Source organism: Arachis hypogaea, chromosome 15 (genome assembly GCF_003086295.3).
Source record: "Arachis hypogaea cultivar Tifrunner chromosome 15, arahy.Tifrunner.gnm2.J5K5, whole genome shotgun sequence".
Classification (NCBI taxonomy): Eukaryota; Viridiplantae; Streptophyta; class Magnoliopsida; order Fabales; family Fabaceae; genus Arachis; species Arachis hypogaea.
The window spans coordinates 148,386,143-148,405,391 of NC_092050.1; the positions used below are offsets into that span (position 1 = coordinate 148,386,143).

General features: G+C 33.0%; 2 protein-coding genes and 1 pseudogene across 2 annotated transcripts; 1 reads left to right on the forward strand and 2 right to left on the reverse strand.

Moving 5' to 3' along the window:
- Positions 1 to 3,952: 3,952 nt before the first annotated feature.
- LOC112751209 (protein LIKE COV 1) lies at positions 3,953 to 8,845 on the reverse strand. Its single transcript, XM_025800270.3, has 7 exons — positions 8,137 to 8,845; positions 7,358 to 7,410; positions 6,510 to 6,619; positions 6,231 to 6,398; positions 6,056 to 6,153; positions 5,353 to 5,479; positions 3,953 to 4,228 (listed from the first exon to the last, which is right to left on the reverse strand). Exons 1-7 carry the CDS (start codon positions 8,290 to 8,292, stop codon positions 4,125 to 4,127), a joined length of 816 nt encoding a protein of 271 aa, XP_025656055.1. The 5' UTR covers positions 8,293 to 8,845; the 3' UTR covers positions 3,953 to 4,124.
- Positions 8,846 to 11,751: 2,906 nt separating this feature from the next.
- On the forward strand, positions 11,752 to 12,879 carry LOC112751213 (dynein light chain 1, cytoplasmic). The gene is made up of 2 exons (XM_025800276.3): positions 11,752 to 12,147; positions 12,559 to 12,879. Exons 1-2 carry the CDS (start codon positions 12,010 to 12,012, stop codon positions 12,697 to 12,699), a joined length of 279 nt encoding a protein of 92 aa, XP_025656061.1. The 5' UTR covers positions 11,752 to 12,009; the 3' UTR covers positions 12,700 to 12,879.
- A 622-nt stretch (positions 12,880 to 13,501) lies between these two features.
- LOC112751211 (uncharacterized) lies at positions 13,502 to 17,314 on the reverse strand (annotated as a pseudogene).
- Between the last annotated feature and the right edge of the window lie 1,935 nt (positions 17,315 to 19,249).

Here is a 19,249-nt window from a genome sequence, read left to right on the forward strand (position 1 = left end):
TGTGTTGACTACGTAGGTCGGTTTAGATTGTTATATGATTGTTATTTGGTGCATCGAGATATAGACTCGGTTTTAAAAATGGATGTTTGAACTTTGTAGTAGGTATTGCACTATGTATTGTTGGTTTATGATTGCTATGATTTTCAAAAAGGGTCATGGATATTATTGAAGGTTAATCCAAAAAACAGCAAAGGTACAAACAATTTCTTTTATGAATGTGTTCCTGCTATAATAGCAGGTGAGATGCGTAATGCCTCGTTAAAATCCCTCTAATAAAAAACCCAGGGTGGGGAAAAATTGGAGTAGGAAAAAAGTACATCCGCAAACCTTTTAGTTTGCTTAGTTGTAATACATCTTCAATGAGGACGCATTCCATGTTCCACATACATTGGATTCGTCTAAAGCTTCCAGTTTGTAAGCCCCTTGTCGAGCACTTGTCTAACACGGAGAGGGCCTTCCCATGTGGTTGTAAGCTTTCCTTGTCCTCTTGGTTTCCTTGCCTCTTCGGTTTTTCTAATCACGTGGTCATGAGGTCGGAAATAGGAGGTTGACTCCTCGATTGTACTTGTTTTGGACAAAGAGTTATATCAACCGTAGTCGCAATAATGCAATGTCTCTGTCATCCTCAATTGTATCCAACTTTGATCGTCTTTTGTTGTTATTATCGTCATTGTTGTAATTGTCGATTCTAAGAGATTTTTTGATATCTCTATAGGGAGCATTTCCTTTGCTCCATAGACCAGTCGAAAAGGTGTTTTTTTTGTTGTAGAATTTATGGTGGTGTTATAACCCCATAGCACCTTTGAGATCATGTCGGCCTAGAGTCCTTTGGCCTCATCTAATTTTTTGCAAAGAGCCTGTAAAAGTATTTTGTTAGCAACTTCTACGAGCCCATCAGTCTAAGGAGAAGTGGTGTTGTATATGAAATTGTTGTAAAAATGTTGCTATGTTTTCATCAGTAAATTGTCTACCGTTGTCTATAACTATTTCTCTAGGTAATCCATAACGGCATATAATGTATTTTCAAATAAATGGTTGTACCTTGTGTGAGGTTATTCTGGCGAAGAGTTGTTCTCTGATCCATTTAGAAAAATAATCGATCACTATAAGTAAAAAATTTTACCTGCTCGGCTACTACTGGAAATGGTATGAGAATATCTTGCCCCCACTTTTGAAAAGGTTAGCTTACCTCCAAGGTATGCAGGAGCTCGTCTGGTTGATGTATTATTATAGAGAGTGTTTTTGACATTGATCGCACTGTTTGACTTTGATGATGCAGTCTCTCTTGATTGTGGGCCAATAATAGCCCGCCCTTAGAATTTTGGATGCTAGAGTTCTTCCTCCTAATTGATTTCCACATACTCCTTCATGTGTTTCTCATATTGCTAGGTTAGCTTCCTTTTTCCTTAGACATTTTAGTAGGGGTCTTGAGAAACCACATTTATATAGTGTCATCGATAAGTGTAAACAAACATGCTCAGTGCTTGAAGAGTTTCCTGTCTCATACACTTGGTGGTAGGGCTCTTGTTTTAAGGTATACAATGTAAGGTGTCCTCCAATCTGCATCCTGTGAAATTGCAAAGATAGACATGGAGCTGATACTAAACTCAGCTAAAGTTAGTTGTAAAAGTGTGGAAGCATGTGTTGTCTCCCTTGTTGTTGCGAGTTTTGATAGAATATTAGTTCTACTATTGTCTTTCCTAAGTATGTAAATCATCTCAAAAGTTTTGAATTTGAAAGTAAGCATTTTACCAATGTTAAGTATTGCTCAAAGAGAGGATCTCAGACTTGGTATTTCCCTGCTGGACTACTAACAAAGAATCATAGTGTATTAAGATATGGTGAGCATCTAATTCACAAGCTAACCTTAGGCCGGCTAACAAAACTTCGTACTCAACCTGGTTGTTACTTGCCAAGAACGAGAATTGGAAGGACTGTTCGAGGATGTAACCATCGTCATTTTCTAATATTATCACAGCACTGCATCCCTCTGTGTTGGAAGCTCCATCTACATGAAGTGTCCATTTTAAAGGTGTTTGCAATGTCTCCGATGTTGTGAATTCTGTAATGAAGTTGGCCAGAAATTGCAACTTCAACGCCTTCTGGATTGATATTAGATGTCAAATTTCGACAATTTGATTGACCATTTTATCACTAGTCCTGCCAACTCTGGTCTTGTTAATACTTGCTGTAGGGTTGGTCAATTCTGACTATAATGGCGTGACTCTGGAAGTAATGGTGGAGCTGCGCGAGCTGTTATGAGCAGAGCTAACGATAGTTTTTCTAGCTTGGGTATCTAAGCTCGCCGCTTGCAAGCTTTTACTGATAAAATAGATCAGATGTTGCTTTTTATCTATTTTTGTGACAAGGACAGAGCTAACAACATAAGTAGAAATAGAAAGATAAACAACTTAACATATGGGTCTTCAGTAGGTGCCAAATGTTTCGTGTTGTTTAGAGCCTTTGAGGTATAGCTCGGCCACGAGAGCGATAACTCACCTTGAGCCGATCCTTCCGTCTAGAATGCGCTCTGAACTTCTCTGAACACCAGGCGAACGGGATACCTGAAAAAATGATTCTGAGACAAATCAATAAAAGAATCAATAAATTATTATTATCGAATGAATATTCGAGCTTATAGTGATTTGTTGAGTTGTGTTTTATGATTTATCTTTTCTCTGTGTGTGTTTGGATATATAATTGTAAAATTAATGTTATTTTGAGTGGCTTGCGCTTTATCAGGCGCCAAATTATTGGCGTAATTGGAGAGTGGACTTTGGATAAACGTTATCTACCTAGAATTGGTTTTCAAATTATACTGAGTTACCAAGCTAACAAGCTTATAGGAAAGGGATCAATTCTTATTAATCTCTTTTTCCTAGCTTTTTAAGGAATAAATTAAGACAATATGATATTATGTCATAACTTTAATAAAATTATTGAAAAAATTATTAGTTTAATGTACAGTAAAAAACTAAACATACATGAAAAAGCATAGAGTAATTTTTATGTGAAGATAACAATTAAGACTATTAGATAATTTAACATACTTAATTAAATTACTTAATATAACCTGTGTTTATATTTTAATTATTATTTTCACATTAAGATTACTTTAATCATTTTTATGCAGAGAGTAACCACCTTTTTCACTCTCATATTTCTCATTGATTTATTTTCCTCCACAACAAAATGTAAATTTTATACACATAAAATAAGCAGGGAGATATAATGTTTGTCATTCTTTCTGGTCACTTTTCTACTTCAGTGTTTCCTTCGAAGCCAGATTCATTAAAGTTTATAAAAGATTGTGCTTGTTCTTGTAGCAAATTGTGTTTGAAACAAAGATTTTTCAATTTGTTCGTAAATTGTGGTTTAGACCGAATGTACATTGTTTAAACTTTAAAGTCATAATTCTAAATCCTAAATTCTAAACAAAATCAAAATATAATATATATCTATCTTATTTTCAGATAAGAGGCAAAAATAAACTTACTCTAGATTGTTTAAGGACGTAGGAAATAAAATATTAGAGATGGTTATTTTTATGTAAAATTAATAGTTAAAAATTATTAAATAATTTAATATATTTAATTAAATTATTATCTAATAATTCTCAATTATCAACTTCACATAAAAATAATTAGATGTGAGTTAACAAAAAAGAAAAATGAATATATCGTCAAGTAAATAATGATCGCGAAACTTCGGAAGCTTTACAAATTTTTTTTATAGATATTGTAAATGCCTTATGTTTCAACTTTCAACAGATCCTAAAGTTAGGTGGTGTACTTGCAGTTCCACAGAAGATAAACTTTCACAAACGTTACTGGGTCGAGTCGAAAACCATAATAAGACCCAAAAAATTTAAAAAAGAAAACCATAATCAGCACTACAAAAATGAATTGCTATAACGAGTGGGTAACCAGTAGATTATGCACACGTAAAAAAAGATTCGAACCCCAAGCAGTGATTGGAAATTTTGTATTATCACCAAAACTATATTCTTCCAAACAAACACTAAGTTCTACATGCTATTGCACATAAATGAATATTACACTTGACATCAGAACCTAAAACATCCAATACTTGTTTATCTGATGAATCCATATGATACCAAATTATCAGCTTCTGCTGGGTCTACTTATATCCCCTGGGATCATGCTTATGCTTGAATCAATCGTTGATAGGAGTTGTGGCATTGACATGCCTCCAGAGACGACAATTTCTGCAATTTTGAAACAAATTCCAAGTTCACCTTAGCATATGTTAAAACTAGTGATTGAATTAGATCATCATTATTTTATTTAATGGCGGTAGGATTAAGGGCTTGTTTGGGTTGAGTTTCTAAAAAAAAGTATCTTTTTTCAAATTATCTTTTTTCAAAAGATTTTAGAAAAATAAAAGTAATTTTATGTTTGAATATCTCATGCAAAAAGTATTTTTTTATCTATCAATACTATTTGGATACAACAATATAAAAGTACTTTTTGTTTATTTATCATGTGAAGAACATCTTTTTTTAAAGAAAAAAAAATATAAATTGTAGCTTCTCAAAAAAGGTTTTTTTTTTTTTCATTTTTCTAATACTTTTTACTTTTACTACTAGAAATTTGCCAAACATACTAAAAGATGGAAAAAGATATCTTCTTAACTTAATAGCATCCAAACAAACACTAAGACGAAAGTTCAATAGTCTTGATTTTTAAAAGATCAAATTAATTTTTGACAAATCAAAAATGAAAGAATTATCATAACCCTACAAGGTTGCATGTTGAAAACAGGGTTAAACAAACAACAAATAAGTTTTATCTCACCCACATGGAGTTGAATACATGGCTTAGACAATGTCATGTTAAAAATCACATTTACATTTTGAAGATGGGAAAAATCAGTATTACATGATTAATACTATATTGTAGGTCTGAAACAACAAATAGTATGAAACAAAAAAGAAATCCGAAAGTGACAACCTATTATGCCATTGAGCATACACACAAAAGGTCATCTCCCAAAAGAAAAAGGCATACATGAAAATGTTTTTCCCTCTGCAACTGAAAGTACATAAGATAATGTAACAAATGATAGTTTCAAATGATAGTTTTATAACCTAATGCCATGTTAGAAAAAGTATGGAAGCAATATGTGACTGAGTGTATTTTTTACTAATAGTACTCATTTAATCCCTATCTTTAGTTAACCCCCAAATATTCCAAGGCCAAAACCCAATTTGCTCCAATTTGGAGGAATCATAAAGTAGATGGAGGCCCTGGCGAGGAGACTCGGAAAGATTATTTATATTCACAATATTTACGAAGTTCACTCTGAATAAATAAGTTTACTTGAGCTTACCTATTCCTTCACGAACTGATAAGTTTGGCCTGATGACATCATTGGTATTGACAAGAAATATATCACCAATATAAAGATGGTTTGTTGGAACATAGACACAGTATAGCTCTTCATCTCCAGAGTAGTTCTGCAAAAGTTTAGTTAAAGAAACAATCAATTTCAACAGGTAATATTGTGTGAAACCTCAGAAAAAAAAAGGTGATTTTTTATTATTGATAATAAACCAGTCTTACCAAAGTAATACAACCATAATGAAATTTTTGCAATTAGTAACTGTATATGGCTTACAAAACACAGAACAATAACCCAAAACAATAATTTGCAACTGACAAGAATAATGGATGTATGGTATGGCAATGATAAGGAGCAGTGATAACTGTCGCAGCCATCGAATGACTTCTTTTTTATATTTGATGGTCAAAAAGTAAAATACAAACACATATATTCACAAGTGTTAGCTATTCATGTTCAATATGATTCACAAAAAAATGATTAAGTGATCCTGTATATCATAAAAGCAATACATTGATTACCATAGGATATAACTGTGAAGCAACAAAAAATCTAACTATCCCATACAGAATGACACAGCATAATCAACAAATAACTAAACAGTATTATGTGCACTAGAATATTAAAGTAGTAGCAGCAAGGCATACATACAATACTCCAAGTCAAGCATTAGTAAAAATCTTTTATAAACCTGAAGAACAACAGAAGAGGTGATGAATCCAAACGCATATTCCCCAACACGTGGATGCCGAATGATGGCTACTTCTTTGAAGGCTTGTGTATTTTGATCTGTGAGAATACATGCATCAACAATTTATTTTTTTGGGATTGAATACATGTAGACTAAGATGTTGTCAAACACATACCCGGTGAAATAGCAGCGCTGATCTGCTTGGAGGCATTATAAATATGACGAACAAGTGGCATTCGCTTGATGAACCACTCCCCAAGGCCGAGGACAGATGCACCCACCCATGAGGACATGAAAACGCCAACCAGGAAGATGAAAGTTATGGAAGTTATGAATCCCAGACCTGAAGAAAAAGTATTAATATCGACGTGTTAAAAAGGTAGGGAAACAACAGCTAATGATAAATCTATATCCAATATATGCAATTGAAGTACAATAGAAGAGAAGAACTCACCAAAAATATCAATTCCAAGTTGAGCATAGATTGGAGAGAAAAATCCATCCACAAAATGAATAAACCACCATGTTATATAGAATGTGATTGCAATTGGAAAGAGAATGACACTGCAAAGTAACTAACAGTGAGCTATCACCAATTCACCATAAGAAATAAAGGATCTCTTGAATTTGAAAAGACCAGAGCAACAACTGGTCCTAATAAAATAAGGCAACCATGAAGCAGAAATGTAACTCTTGCAAAGTGCAAACGTTATATATATATACAAACAGAGTGGTCAGTGTTAGAAAAGATAACATTCTTTGTAGCACATATTCCACATAGAATTAGAATAATCTTTTTTTTCTTGGTTACAAGAGAGCATATAGTGTCACGATTAATAACATATAAATGATCTTTTTTCACATTACCTTATCTTTTCAAAACAGGCATTTAAGATAGTAACAAGATTATTACATGTTTCAGCTGTAATTATCTAGGACACAGTTGTAAGGGATCATAAATTACTTGGTTAAAAAAGTTATTTGAAGATTTATGGTTTAGAACTCAAATTTTTCATTTCAACATAATTTCTTAGTAAATAAACTGCATCACAAAAGGTGTAATGATTAGCATACTAAATATTCTCCTAAATACTAAATGAAGTAGATACTAACAACATTTACACCAAGATGGGCGTAGGAATAAAATATGCACAAACAATTCTAGAAAATACATTAATGTTTTAGAGAATGTAAAACATGCAAAAAGATGTTTGTCCTGAAAAATAAAACAACAATTATATGTTTGAATACATAACATATTGTTTGAATAGAAGAGATTGAATTGAAGAAAGAATTGCGCACCATCCAGTCATGAACTTGTGGGATGCCCAGCTCCTAATAACTTTGTAAAATGTCTACAAAATTGAACAAACAACAAACAGCAATCTGTCAAAGAAAGAATAGTTAGAAGGCACAAAATTCTTGCATGCAAGTAAAACAGAGATAACTCTACTTTTAGTATTCAAAGCCATGAAGAAGTAAGAAAATTCTCCCAATGTAAGTGATTCCATGTATACAAATCTAGATGAGAGCACACCCCCTGCCCCATTCTCAATTTACGGGTGACAATGAGTGTCCCATTATAACCAGCACTTCCTGCTTCCTTTTCTTACTATTTTAGCAATCCATCTTTCTTATTTTCCCTTTTTTCCTGGAACAAGCTAGATATATTATGAAATAAAAAAAGATGGTTTATCTATATTGAAACCAACATTGCTATCAATTTCTCAAACCAAGCTATAATGTCATAAGATAGCACGAGCTCAGTCATGCATTGCAAATCAAACTGAAATGATCATCCATCGCAATATATCTTCTGATTCCAGCTCCTACCCCATTCTTGATTCCTTCAGCATTCACAAGCAGCACCCCAAGAAAACATAACTAATCCCAATCTAGTCAAAGGAAGCTTCAACATTCAATCTCCAATTGCAACAAATTCAACCATAATTCCGGATAAATCAAATCAAGAACGGAATAAAGAAAATAAAGAACAACAACAATGACAATGATTCCACTATTTGAATCAATCATTTGAAAGGAAAACCTAATTGAGATGAACAAGGAGAGGGATGAATGACCTCGCGACCGGAATGGTGTTGGGAGGAGGAGGAAGAGGAAGGCTTGGAGGATGTTGCGGCGTCTTCGGCGTCGGGGGAATCGCCGACGGGGATGAGAAGCTCTCGATCTCTGTCTCTAGGTACCATCGCCATTGGAGGTGATCTCTCGTCGCCCATTTAGCAGCTTCAAAAACGCAGAAACAAATAACTTCTTTTTAATTCTCTCTCTCTCTCACACACTCACTCCCTTTTGCCGCCACCGTCACCGCCACCGCCACCGCCCTGTGGTGTATGTCCGTCGGAGAATCCGAAGAAACTCTTCAAAACAAAACACCAATGCCAATGGGTCTTCCCCTTCCCCCTCTCTCTTTTTTCTCTTTCTATATTTTTTTTGATAAATTAAGTTTAAGTGTTTAATTACCACTTAAATAGTTTCATCTGTAGCATTATAAAATATATATACTACTCTTCCGTTTTACCAAAAGAACTACACACAATAACATGATAATATGAAGCTCTTCTGTCTAGAAATTTAATTTAATGGATTTATTATTGGTTTGGTCTTCTAATCCTGTTTGATGTGATTAAGCTCATAAATAAATGGAAGCTAGTTTGTATATATGGTATAGTATGTACCGTTCTGGGCTATGAAAGGATGCATGTGTTTTTCTATTTATTTTTCTTTTTTGAATAAAAACCAAATTGAATATTAAAGAATTTTATATTGATCATTTTGATTTTTAGCAATTCTTTATTATTTAAAAAATTCTTCAGATGGATTTTTCTTGAAAAAATAATTATTTTATAATAATATTTTTATCTAACAAGTTGCCAAAAAGATATTTTTATCTAATTTTACCAACACGGTCAACATTAAACAAACTAATTTGTGACAAAAATGATTTTTCAACACTCTTATAGCAATAAAATTTAGAAAAAGTACGAGGAGTTAATGTATGTTTTATACAATGTATACAATGAGATTAAATTGAAATTAGAATTAAATTAGAGGCAATTAATTAATTTTGAATAGTTTCCAATTTAAAATTTGAATCAAATCATGATTCCGTCAATTATGGAATCAAATTAGGATTACCTAATTAAATTAGAGACAAGTAATTAATTTTGAGTAGTTTTCAATTAAAATTTGAATCAAATTATGATTCCCGTCAGTTATGGAATCAAATTAGAATTATTTCCCTCTTTCAATACGGTGTGAACTTCTTCTCTCACTCTCTTCTCGAAGCGAAAATCGGTACAATGCCGCCACGGTTACCAACTGCCGTTGCGCCAACACTCTTTTGCATGAATTTGCAAAATAGTTACAACTTACACCTTACCACAAGAAATTGCATATGGAAGTTGTTTCGACTGTTGATATTTAAGTTTTTCTTCATTGTAGCTTCTTATGCGAGAGTGGCTACATGTACTTGCACTTTTGGCAGGATTAATTTCTATCAAGACATTGATCATAACAGCAATCGGTCCTTGTGTTGGGCTTAGTTTGCAAGAAAATATGAGAATAGGATTGCTTCTATCCCAAGGAGGCGAGTTTGAATTCGTTGTTGACGTCTAGCGTCTCCGTCGCAGTCGGTTTGTGCCTTGTTTCCGTCGCCGGATGTTCACTTTCTCTATGAACGTGGATGGTTATTCTTAAGTGCTTAGTTATAGACAATGATTACTGGTTATGACTTATCTGACTATCATAGTTTCAAAATATTTTTTTACACGATCATTTGGTTGGTAGCTAGTCATTTTATAAGGTAAGTACGTTGTTATTTATACACGTTCACATTGGATGTTCGTTTTTGTATGATTTTGGATGTTCACTTTCTCAGTTTTCGTAAATGTTTATTTTTCGAGTAATTCAATAAGACCCAGGCAGCAGGCTGGCGCTGGGATGACGCGAGCGCGGGGGGTTCGGGGCTGCAACTCACGTCGGCGACACTGACAGTTGCAGGTCACGGATGTTCGGCCATGTGAGGAGTGACAGAGGTTTTTCCGGCGAGGGCGTTGGCGCGAGGAAGCGGAGCGCGACAGTTCCGGTCGGCAAGAATAGAGGCTACACGTCGCGCAGAAACAAAGCGGTGGGATGCAGGTTGCTGCGCACACGGCAGGGCGACGGAGAAAGGGGGATTTTTCTACCGAACAAACAATGGAGTTTTTTAGGGGGTAGGTAACGATGGGTGATGAAAGGTTAATGTGAAAGAATTTGGAGTAAATTGGGGGTAGATATCATAAAACTAAATAGGCAACTAGAAATTAGAGATAATGATGTTTAATTTACATTATTAATACATATTGGGTCAAATAAACAGTTCATTATACATATTGTATAAATATCTTATTGTCTCTCTAGTGGGACTCTAAAATTTATTAAAAAAAATTAATTTAAACTTCATTCAAAAATCAAAACCAATTTTAGTGTTTAATCATTTTCTAAGTAGTTAAACTGCCAACTTGCCGCATATACTCGATATGTTAATTTTTTTAATTTTTATTTTTTTGGGGTCGACATGAAGTTCTTCTTGTCAATTTTTAATCTAACTGTAAAATTTACTAATTTAGCCCCCTTTTTTGTAAATATTATAAAGTTATTTTTTCTTAATAAAAAACTGAATAAAACACTGTCATAACTTATTTGACTCTGTCTCAAATATTTAGAAAATAATAAAATAAGAAAGTGTTGGCTTGATTCATCCTTGGAGGCTAACAGCTAACCTTTTTTTTTTCTTCGCAATATCTTTTAATTTGGTAGAACAATAATTAATTCGTTGCGGATCTAAACTCTATTTAAGAATTTGTCATTGATCAATAAGTTGTTATATATACAAAACGAAATTTAAATTCGCAACACTTATTTAAATGGACTAATAAAATAATAAGAGAACAATTCAACTTGGTTAGACTAACAGCTAACTAATATACCGTTGTGAACACGCGGGTTTCTACAGCACATGCATGCCATTATTCAAGAAAGAGTCACAAGTCACAACAAATAATAAGTCTCCAAAATTGAGGAAACTAGAAAGAACTTTCATTCATTTAATTAAGAGAGGGACATACATGCTCCACTCCAATGGAACCATCCTACGTAAATCGTTATTAAATCAAAATAATAATGCATAAATTAATAGTCCAACACTATAGTTTTGTTAATGAGTAAAGTTTGGCTGCTACCATACCAAAGCCCCACATGCTAAAGTTGTACCCCCCACTTCTTTAATTCTTTAATTCCAATTAATAATGTAGCATCAACTTTTTTTTTTTAATTCAATCTGAGATGGCGCCTTTTTTCCACCTTAATTAATCTTTTACTAGTTCATATGTTCATCACGGTGTGCTATTTTCTCTGACCAGGTTGCAACATTTGGCTGCTCCAATCACAGTCAATTTTTTTGTCTATCAAAAAAATGAAAAAATTAAATGATACCCCCACTTTAAAGTTTAAACAAACCATTGCAATGGCACCGTACCATGCATGCTATAAGCTGGTCAACTCAAATTTGTTCTGTACATAATTTTAATGTAAGAAAGAAAATAAAGATTCTAATAATGTATGGAACTTTGAATTTTATGAGAGACTTACGAGTGAATGTAGGAAATTAAAGCAAAGGGACTAGACAAAAACAAAATGCAAATGTAGACAAGATAGGTGCAATTAAAATGTTGGTCTATGATTACGTGCCACTCTTAAAGTGCTTAGACTTTCTTAATCAATCACTTAATTCCAAATGCATCATTGTTGGAACGTGAGTTCCTGCTGCTAAAATCTCAACCATTGATTTCTCCACTATCCCTTGCTACATAAACCTTATATATACAACAATAATAGGTGTAGAATCTAGAATCATTTGTGAGAACCTTAGAGAAGAAAAAGCTAGTTAAGCAAAGATGTTGGAAGGAAAAGCTATGGTGAAAGAAACAGACATGCCAGGGAAGATGCAAATCCAAGCCATGTCCTTTGCTTCACAAGCCCTTGATCTCTATGATGTTCATGATTGCAAATCTATTGCAGGACACATCAAGAAGGTGCATATCATCGTCACTTTTATCTTCATTTTTTTAAATTTAATTTTGATACTAGTAAAAAATTTTACACTATCATTCAATTATATTCATTCGTTTAAATGATTTTTTAAATGATAAAAATTTAAAAATTAGTTATTTTTACTAATATGATAATACCCGATTAATTAGTTGTGTTTTACACTGATAGTATATGAAATTTTTTTTTTAACATGTGTTTGTTTTTTTAATATAGTTGCAAATTTAGGTTTAACCTAAGATCTTAGGTTAAACTAATACAGTATCTTGCCAACTGAGTTATGTGTTTGTTGGTTGATTCTATTTTTAGTCTGCTCTATGGTTTTAATTATTATTATTATTTGCCTTTTTTCAAATTGATTTCATAAGATGGTATATGATTTTTTTTCTTTACAGGAATTTGATAAGATGTATGGGAATGGGTGGCAATGTGTAGTAGGTTCCAATTTTGGATGCTTCTTCAGCCATTCACCAGGAACTTTCATATACTTTGCTCTTGAGACCCTTAATTTTCTCATCTTCAAGGGTGCTTCTTGAATATTTTTTTTTCCTTCATTTTATTTTTTTACTATCATATATAATTAACACTTCCTTCAACTGAGTTTCTTGTATGTACTAGCGGATTATGTTTGTTGTAATATTGTATTTTAGATAAAGTCATAAAACAGAGGAAATATTGCTCTAAATTTTGATCAACACATTTGAACTTTCAATTCACTGTATTTTGTGTCATTATTAGATTTTGATGCAACTCCTCTATTCTAATACACAATTTTCTCATTCACCTTTATATCTTTATAATGTTAAATAGACATCTACTTTGTGAAGTTCAAATAATATTACTCTATATTCTTTTGTATTAACAAATAACAACAATAACGGGGTAGCATTACCAACATCTATAAGTCACACAATTTTATTAAAATAAATAAATAAAACAGTAAATGACAATAAAGGTATTGCATAAGCTAAAACCCTTAGACCCATCTTTCTCAATCTTAATGTTATGTTTGGCACCTATGTCAAAACAAGGTAATGTTTACAAGGGTATATATATTTGATGATTTCAACTTTTGCATGCCATAAAAAGCCTAAAATAATTCCTAGTACTATTAGAAAAAACTGTTAAAAAGTTGCAATTATAAGTGGTGACTGGTGAGTATCTCAGAATCTTTTGTACCATTGTTATTAGCTGACTAATTATAGTTCCTAAGTACCTGACATTTTCATGATTCGTTATATCATAGTACTCATCATGCAATGTTCAGAATCTTCTTCGATGAATGTAGAAAGTATATTTTTGATTTCCATCTCTTGTGGTTGCAATTAGCATGCAAGGTCAAAGAATAAATGCACTATATAAACAATCCAAATGTATTGGTATTCTTTCCTAGGAACTATAGCTTTTCATAGCAAAATTATGTGACTTCTTCAGCCAAGTATTCTTTTCTTGCCCTTAATCCACATGAAGATGCTAATATCTAAAGGCTATGGATTCATAAATTTCCATGTCTCAAAAAATGTAATGTTAATCATAAATTTACAAGTACCTCCTCAATTAATCCACTTAATACCAAGCTCTCTACTTCACTCACAACTTGTTCAGCTTCATCTGCAGAAAATCCATGCCTCCAACCCCATTTCCATATTCCATTCATCATTCCATAATTGCAATTTATATCTCTTTCCATCATTGCATAGATATTATCCGAAGCAAGTTTCTTCCCAGGTTGAATTTCACTGTATGATGACAGATTCCGAATGGCTATGCAGATTTCCTCAACCAAACTTCCTAAAGAGATGTGAAATCTTGAGTTCCCTAAAGAGGTCAGCAACAACAAAGGGTGGACTACTTGTGATTCTTGAAGGCTTTTGCGCTCTGCGAGTTCATTCGCGCAGTCTAAGTAGAGTCTGGGATTGGCTATTCCATCTGTTTCAATTTTTGGTAGCATCTTAGGACAATCCAAATCAAGATTGAGGAGTTCCTCTGCATGGTTAATGAATGATTGATTGTTTAAAAGAAAATATTTCAGCTCAGCTTCCTCTTTGTTGTCATGCTTGTTGCTATCGGCTTCACTGCCATTTTCATGTTCAGACTTTAGCATCATAATATTGTCTGCTGAAGAACTCTGGCTCTGATTACAATCTTCTGCTATATATCCAAAAGGGAGGGGAAACAAAGCTGTTATTTCATGATTCATGCAGAAGTGACACAAGTGATTGCTAGAGTCTAGAGAGATTTACCTGTAATCTTATTTGTAGAGGAATCTACTTCATCTTCTATTGTAAGATCATCTGCTATGATATCGATGATTCTAATCTCGGTGCAGTCATCTTTATACTGCACATCAATGGTCTTTTCTTCTTCTTTCTGTGCTAGTTGTTCATCCTGTGCAGAAGAATAGTGAAATTAAACTCCAATTGAAGACCTTCCTTCATTCATTGATAGTTAGTTCAAAAAAACAATTACATGTAAGTAGACTTACTACTGGTTTAGCTGCTTCAGGCTCAGCAACAGACCTTTGCTTCTTCATCTGATTCTTAATCTGTTCTTTGGAACTATTAATTCTCTGATTCTTTGTTTTGGAGATGGAGTTTAAAGAAGTACTCTTTTTGCCAGGAATGTCATTCAGGTCAATTCTGGATCCACTTTGTGGCTTCCTCAACTTTGTGGAGCTGATTTCTCCTCCTTGATCCTGAGATTTTGTCACAATTTTATGTTTCAGAATCGCCTTTTCCGGTGGCGTTTTGCTAGCAGTCTTGGCCTTAACCTTTTTATCAACTGTTTCACTTTCCTGTGATTTGTGATTAACATTGCCATTCAGTTTCACCTTTCCTCTTGGAGCCTTCTCATTTTCATTAGGCTTGATCTCTTTTGCTTCCGGCTCCACGATCTCTCTGAGTAGCTTGGTTCTTTCTCCCTTGGATAACCTTTTGGACACATGTTCTTCCATTTCCTTTCCCATGAATGTTCCAGAAGAGACTGGTTTTGCTTTTAGTTTTCTGAGGGATAAATCTTCTGAAGGAACCGGCTCATGGACTCTGGCAAATTCGTGACAAGGACTACATCGAGGTTTGATTAGCACAATTGGGGGGTAAATCATCAAGTTGCTTGTAATGAGGCATTTGATGTTTTCTCTCTGTTGCAGGACTATTTAGAACTCCATTGAAGTGATTAGTCTCAAGGATTTCCCTCAGAGTCTTACTCTTATGTCTTTCTGGATGAACAATTGGATTAGTCTTTCTTACCTTAGGCATATCTACCTCAAACATAGGCCTTTTTTGATTCACAATCTTTTCACTCTCCAACTGCTTTTGCATCAGAGTTGGAAACGATCTTGAGGTTACTTCTTCTTCTTGTTCTAAACCCATCAGCCTCGCGACGAGGCTCGGCCCTTTTTCCTTCCTTGCATTCATTGGGGAGAATGAAGAATCAGAAAGCCTATCATTCTGAAACATCGAAGATTGGCTCGAGCTTGTTGAATGCATTTCTGATGCCGAATCCAGTGCTTCAGTGCTTGTTCCTGGAAACAGATTTTGCCTAACCAAACTCTCCTTAATCACTTTCTTAAGTTCCTCTCTGCTGCTACTTGAATAACCATCAGCACTAGGCCAAGGTCTTTGAAATCCTATTGAATTGCTTTGTTCACTGAATCTATTGGAATGTGCACTATCATCAATAATTCTCTCATTCTCAGGTTTCTCGCTCTGTTTTCGCCTTGCACGAGCCACATCTCGGGAAGCTTCTTGCACCTTCCTAAGCATTACCAGAGACTCTTGGAGATCAAGAGCACCTTTCAACAGATCTTTTGCAATATCTTCAGACCTTCCACCATAACTTAGGCCTCTAGACCATGAATCAATCATGTTGTTCAGCCTTTGAGCTCCTCTTGATACCTCCATGAGCTGCAAGGATGAAGAATCAAAAGTTCTCTCTATGGACCCTTTTGAGACCTTATCTTCTTTGTCTGTTCTGATTGTCAATGATTCCTCCGTGTCCTCGGCCGGCCTCCGGCCACTGGCTTTTGTCTTGTCCTTCTTCATCTTCTGTGAATTGGTCCTGTATTTCCTAATTGACCCACACTCCACAACTCCTTTTGGATCATCACATGAAATGAAAGGCCTATACATGACTGAGTCCTTGTTTTGGGATATTCTGTCACACAGGAATTTCATCAAAAACCTTAGAGGCTAATTAACTAAACTATATTCTAAGCAACCACAACAAATACCAATGCTTATATTTTAAAATAACATAGAATATATATATACTTACATGTTGTTTGTCCTCTTGGATCTCACAGTTTGTCTACATTAGACAAAAATAATACTTATTAATCCTGTTGAAAACATATGCAATTAACAAATTAGTCCACCAAAAAATTAGACAGATCAAGATCATGCACAGAGAGAGAGAGAGAGAGAGAGTAGAGGATCTGTAAATGATGTCAAAAACTCAAACTTTAATCAACACAAAAGTCATAATTTTCATGAGTACATTAAGGGAAAGAAGAAGCTGGAATATATTTTCTCATTCTCAGTGCCAATTTTCATTTCCAGAAAACAAAAAACAAAAACACATTTTGTTTCTTCTACTCCCCAGTCCCAAAAAATGGTTGGAACTTGAACCACACGTTCAGCATCCAATGATTTTTCACCTTCAGGGAAAAAAAACCCAAGTAGACAGAAGAATCCAAAAAAGAATAAACAAGAGGTGTCAAACTCATAATTCTTTTTTTTTTTCTTTTTCCATTTCTAAGTTTTCACACAAGAACATACACTCACCCTTGTTTTTCTCCAGCTGTTCATTCTCAGAACCAGTTCCAAAACCATTAAAAAGAAAAAAGAATAAGCACCCCAGATGAGAAAAGTTGAAAAAAAAAATGCTTTGAATTAAGTTTCAAGACATGCCAGTGTTATGTGGTTAATGGTGATGAGCCAGGAAGACTAAGGCTAATGAGAAGGTTGATCCATGGTGGAATGTGGTCATCAGATCCACGTGGGAAGTTCATAGCAGTCGGTGTGAGAAACTAAACGAAGAGGGAAGGGGAAAAAAGGATAAAAAAAAAGCAAAACAAAGCAGAAAAACTAGAAGTATAGCAGTAAAATAATAACACAGTTTAAGTGTGTTGGTGTTTGTGTTTGTGTTTGTATTTATTAAGTGGTTAAACGGTTTTGTTAATGAGAGACAGTGAGATCGTGTGTGATGTGATGAGATGAGAGAGAGAGAATGATATTATGGGATGAAAAAAATTGCTGTATTGTGTTATGGTGAGATAATGAAAAACAGAAAAGGGAAGTGGTGCAAAAGGCAAAGAACACTTTTGTTGAATTTCACAAAACAATTTTTGGAACTTTCCTGATGCTTCATTATTGTGTCATGTCATATACCCAACAAAACTAATCTAATGTAATCTAATTTTTACTCTCAAATCTCAATACTCACTGTTCAATACACAACAGTAAAACAATTTTGTTAACACATTCATCGTATTTTTTTTTTAAGTTTTGGATTATAAAATTAAAGTATCAATTATACGTATAAAATATATATTAAAATATAAAATATATATTAAAAATAAATAAAATAATATATATTTATACACATATATAATAATTAATTATATATATATATATATATAATATTTTTATAAAAATATTTAATTTATATTTTATATAAATAATTGATTTAGTAGTTAATTTATTTAATCTACTTTTGGTCTTTGGGGGAATAATATTGGATGCCCCACTTTTATATATATATATATATATGATGATGATGAGATCTATACACTATGTATTAAGATAAATAAAATAATCCCCACCAAATAAAGTTAAATAAAATACCTTATAAATCATATGAAAAATTGACATAAAATATTCATCCACAAATGATTCTTCTGAGATTTAAATGAATGATATTGCTGTATATAATGACAGAGAATTTATAAAAATTAAATTACTTTTAGAGAAAATTTAAGAGATATTATTTTTATTAAAATTTAACTAGTACTTAATCAACAAAAAAAAGTAAATAATTTTATATTATAATTTCACACTGGTAAAAATTCTAATAATAACTAATAAACATTCCTCTTATTTTTAAAGTGCTAAAAGAAAGTTAGAGTCTAGTCATCAAAGCAGTTACTGTTACGACAAATGCAGATGAATGACATTGGAAAAATAATTAATTAGTAATATTTAATTAGTTAATTGCTGACATACGTACTAATAAGCTTGGATTTGGAATATGACGTGATATGAGCCATATGCTAAATGCTAGTAGCATACGTTAATAGTAGGATTAAAAAAATATATATTTTTTTTAATAATAGTTGATTATTAAATGGAACTATGCATCGGAATACTTTTATTTCTTTATTTTATTCTTATAATCTTATGTGAACTATTATTATTAGAGGTATGTTATGTTTTGTCACGTAGCCTCTTCACTCATCAAAAGGATATTGCATATTACTGCTGATTGCTGAGAGTTGAAATAATAAAAGACAAAAAGCTGAGGAATTCTATAAATCCTAACTATGGAAGTAAAGACATTACTATTGGTTCAACTAATAAATAAATGTGTCACATATCAGTGTGATGTGAAAACGATGGTTTAAACATAAATTAAAATATCTGTGTTTAAATTTTGGGGTTTCAAGAGTACTTTGTTGTTTTAAATTTGAAATTTGAATGTAAACACATATTCACCGGAAGAATTTTTTTGAAATTGAGGTGATAAAGACAAAATGTTTTTGCAAATTGTAGCAAGAATACAGGGTCTCTTTAATACTTTGGCAACTATTGATTCATTTTTTACTCTTGTGGTATATAATGCATAACCATGCACATAGAAAGTTTAATTTCTTGTGTCTTTTTAATATATGTCTTAAGAGCGTATTTTGAAAACATTATAATAAAAAAAGATTTTACTAAAAATTGTTTAAAACATAAGTCCTTTTTGTTTCTAATGCATTGAAAAATTAAAAGATAATTGTATTATTATATTTTTACATTTGTTCTTAGGGCATATTTTACCAAAATTCTAGTTTATTTATTGTAAATTTTAAATTCTAAAATTAAA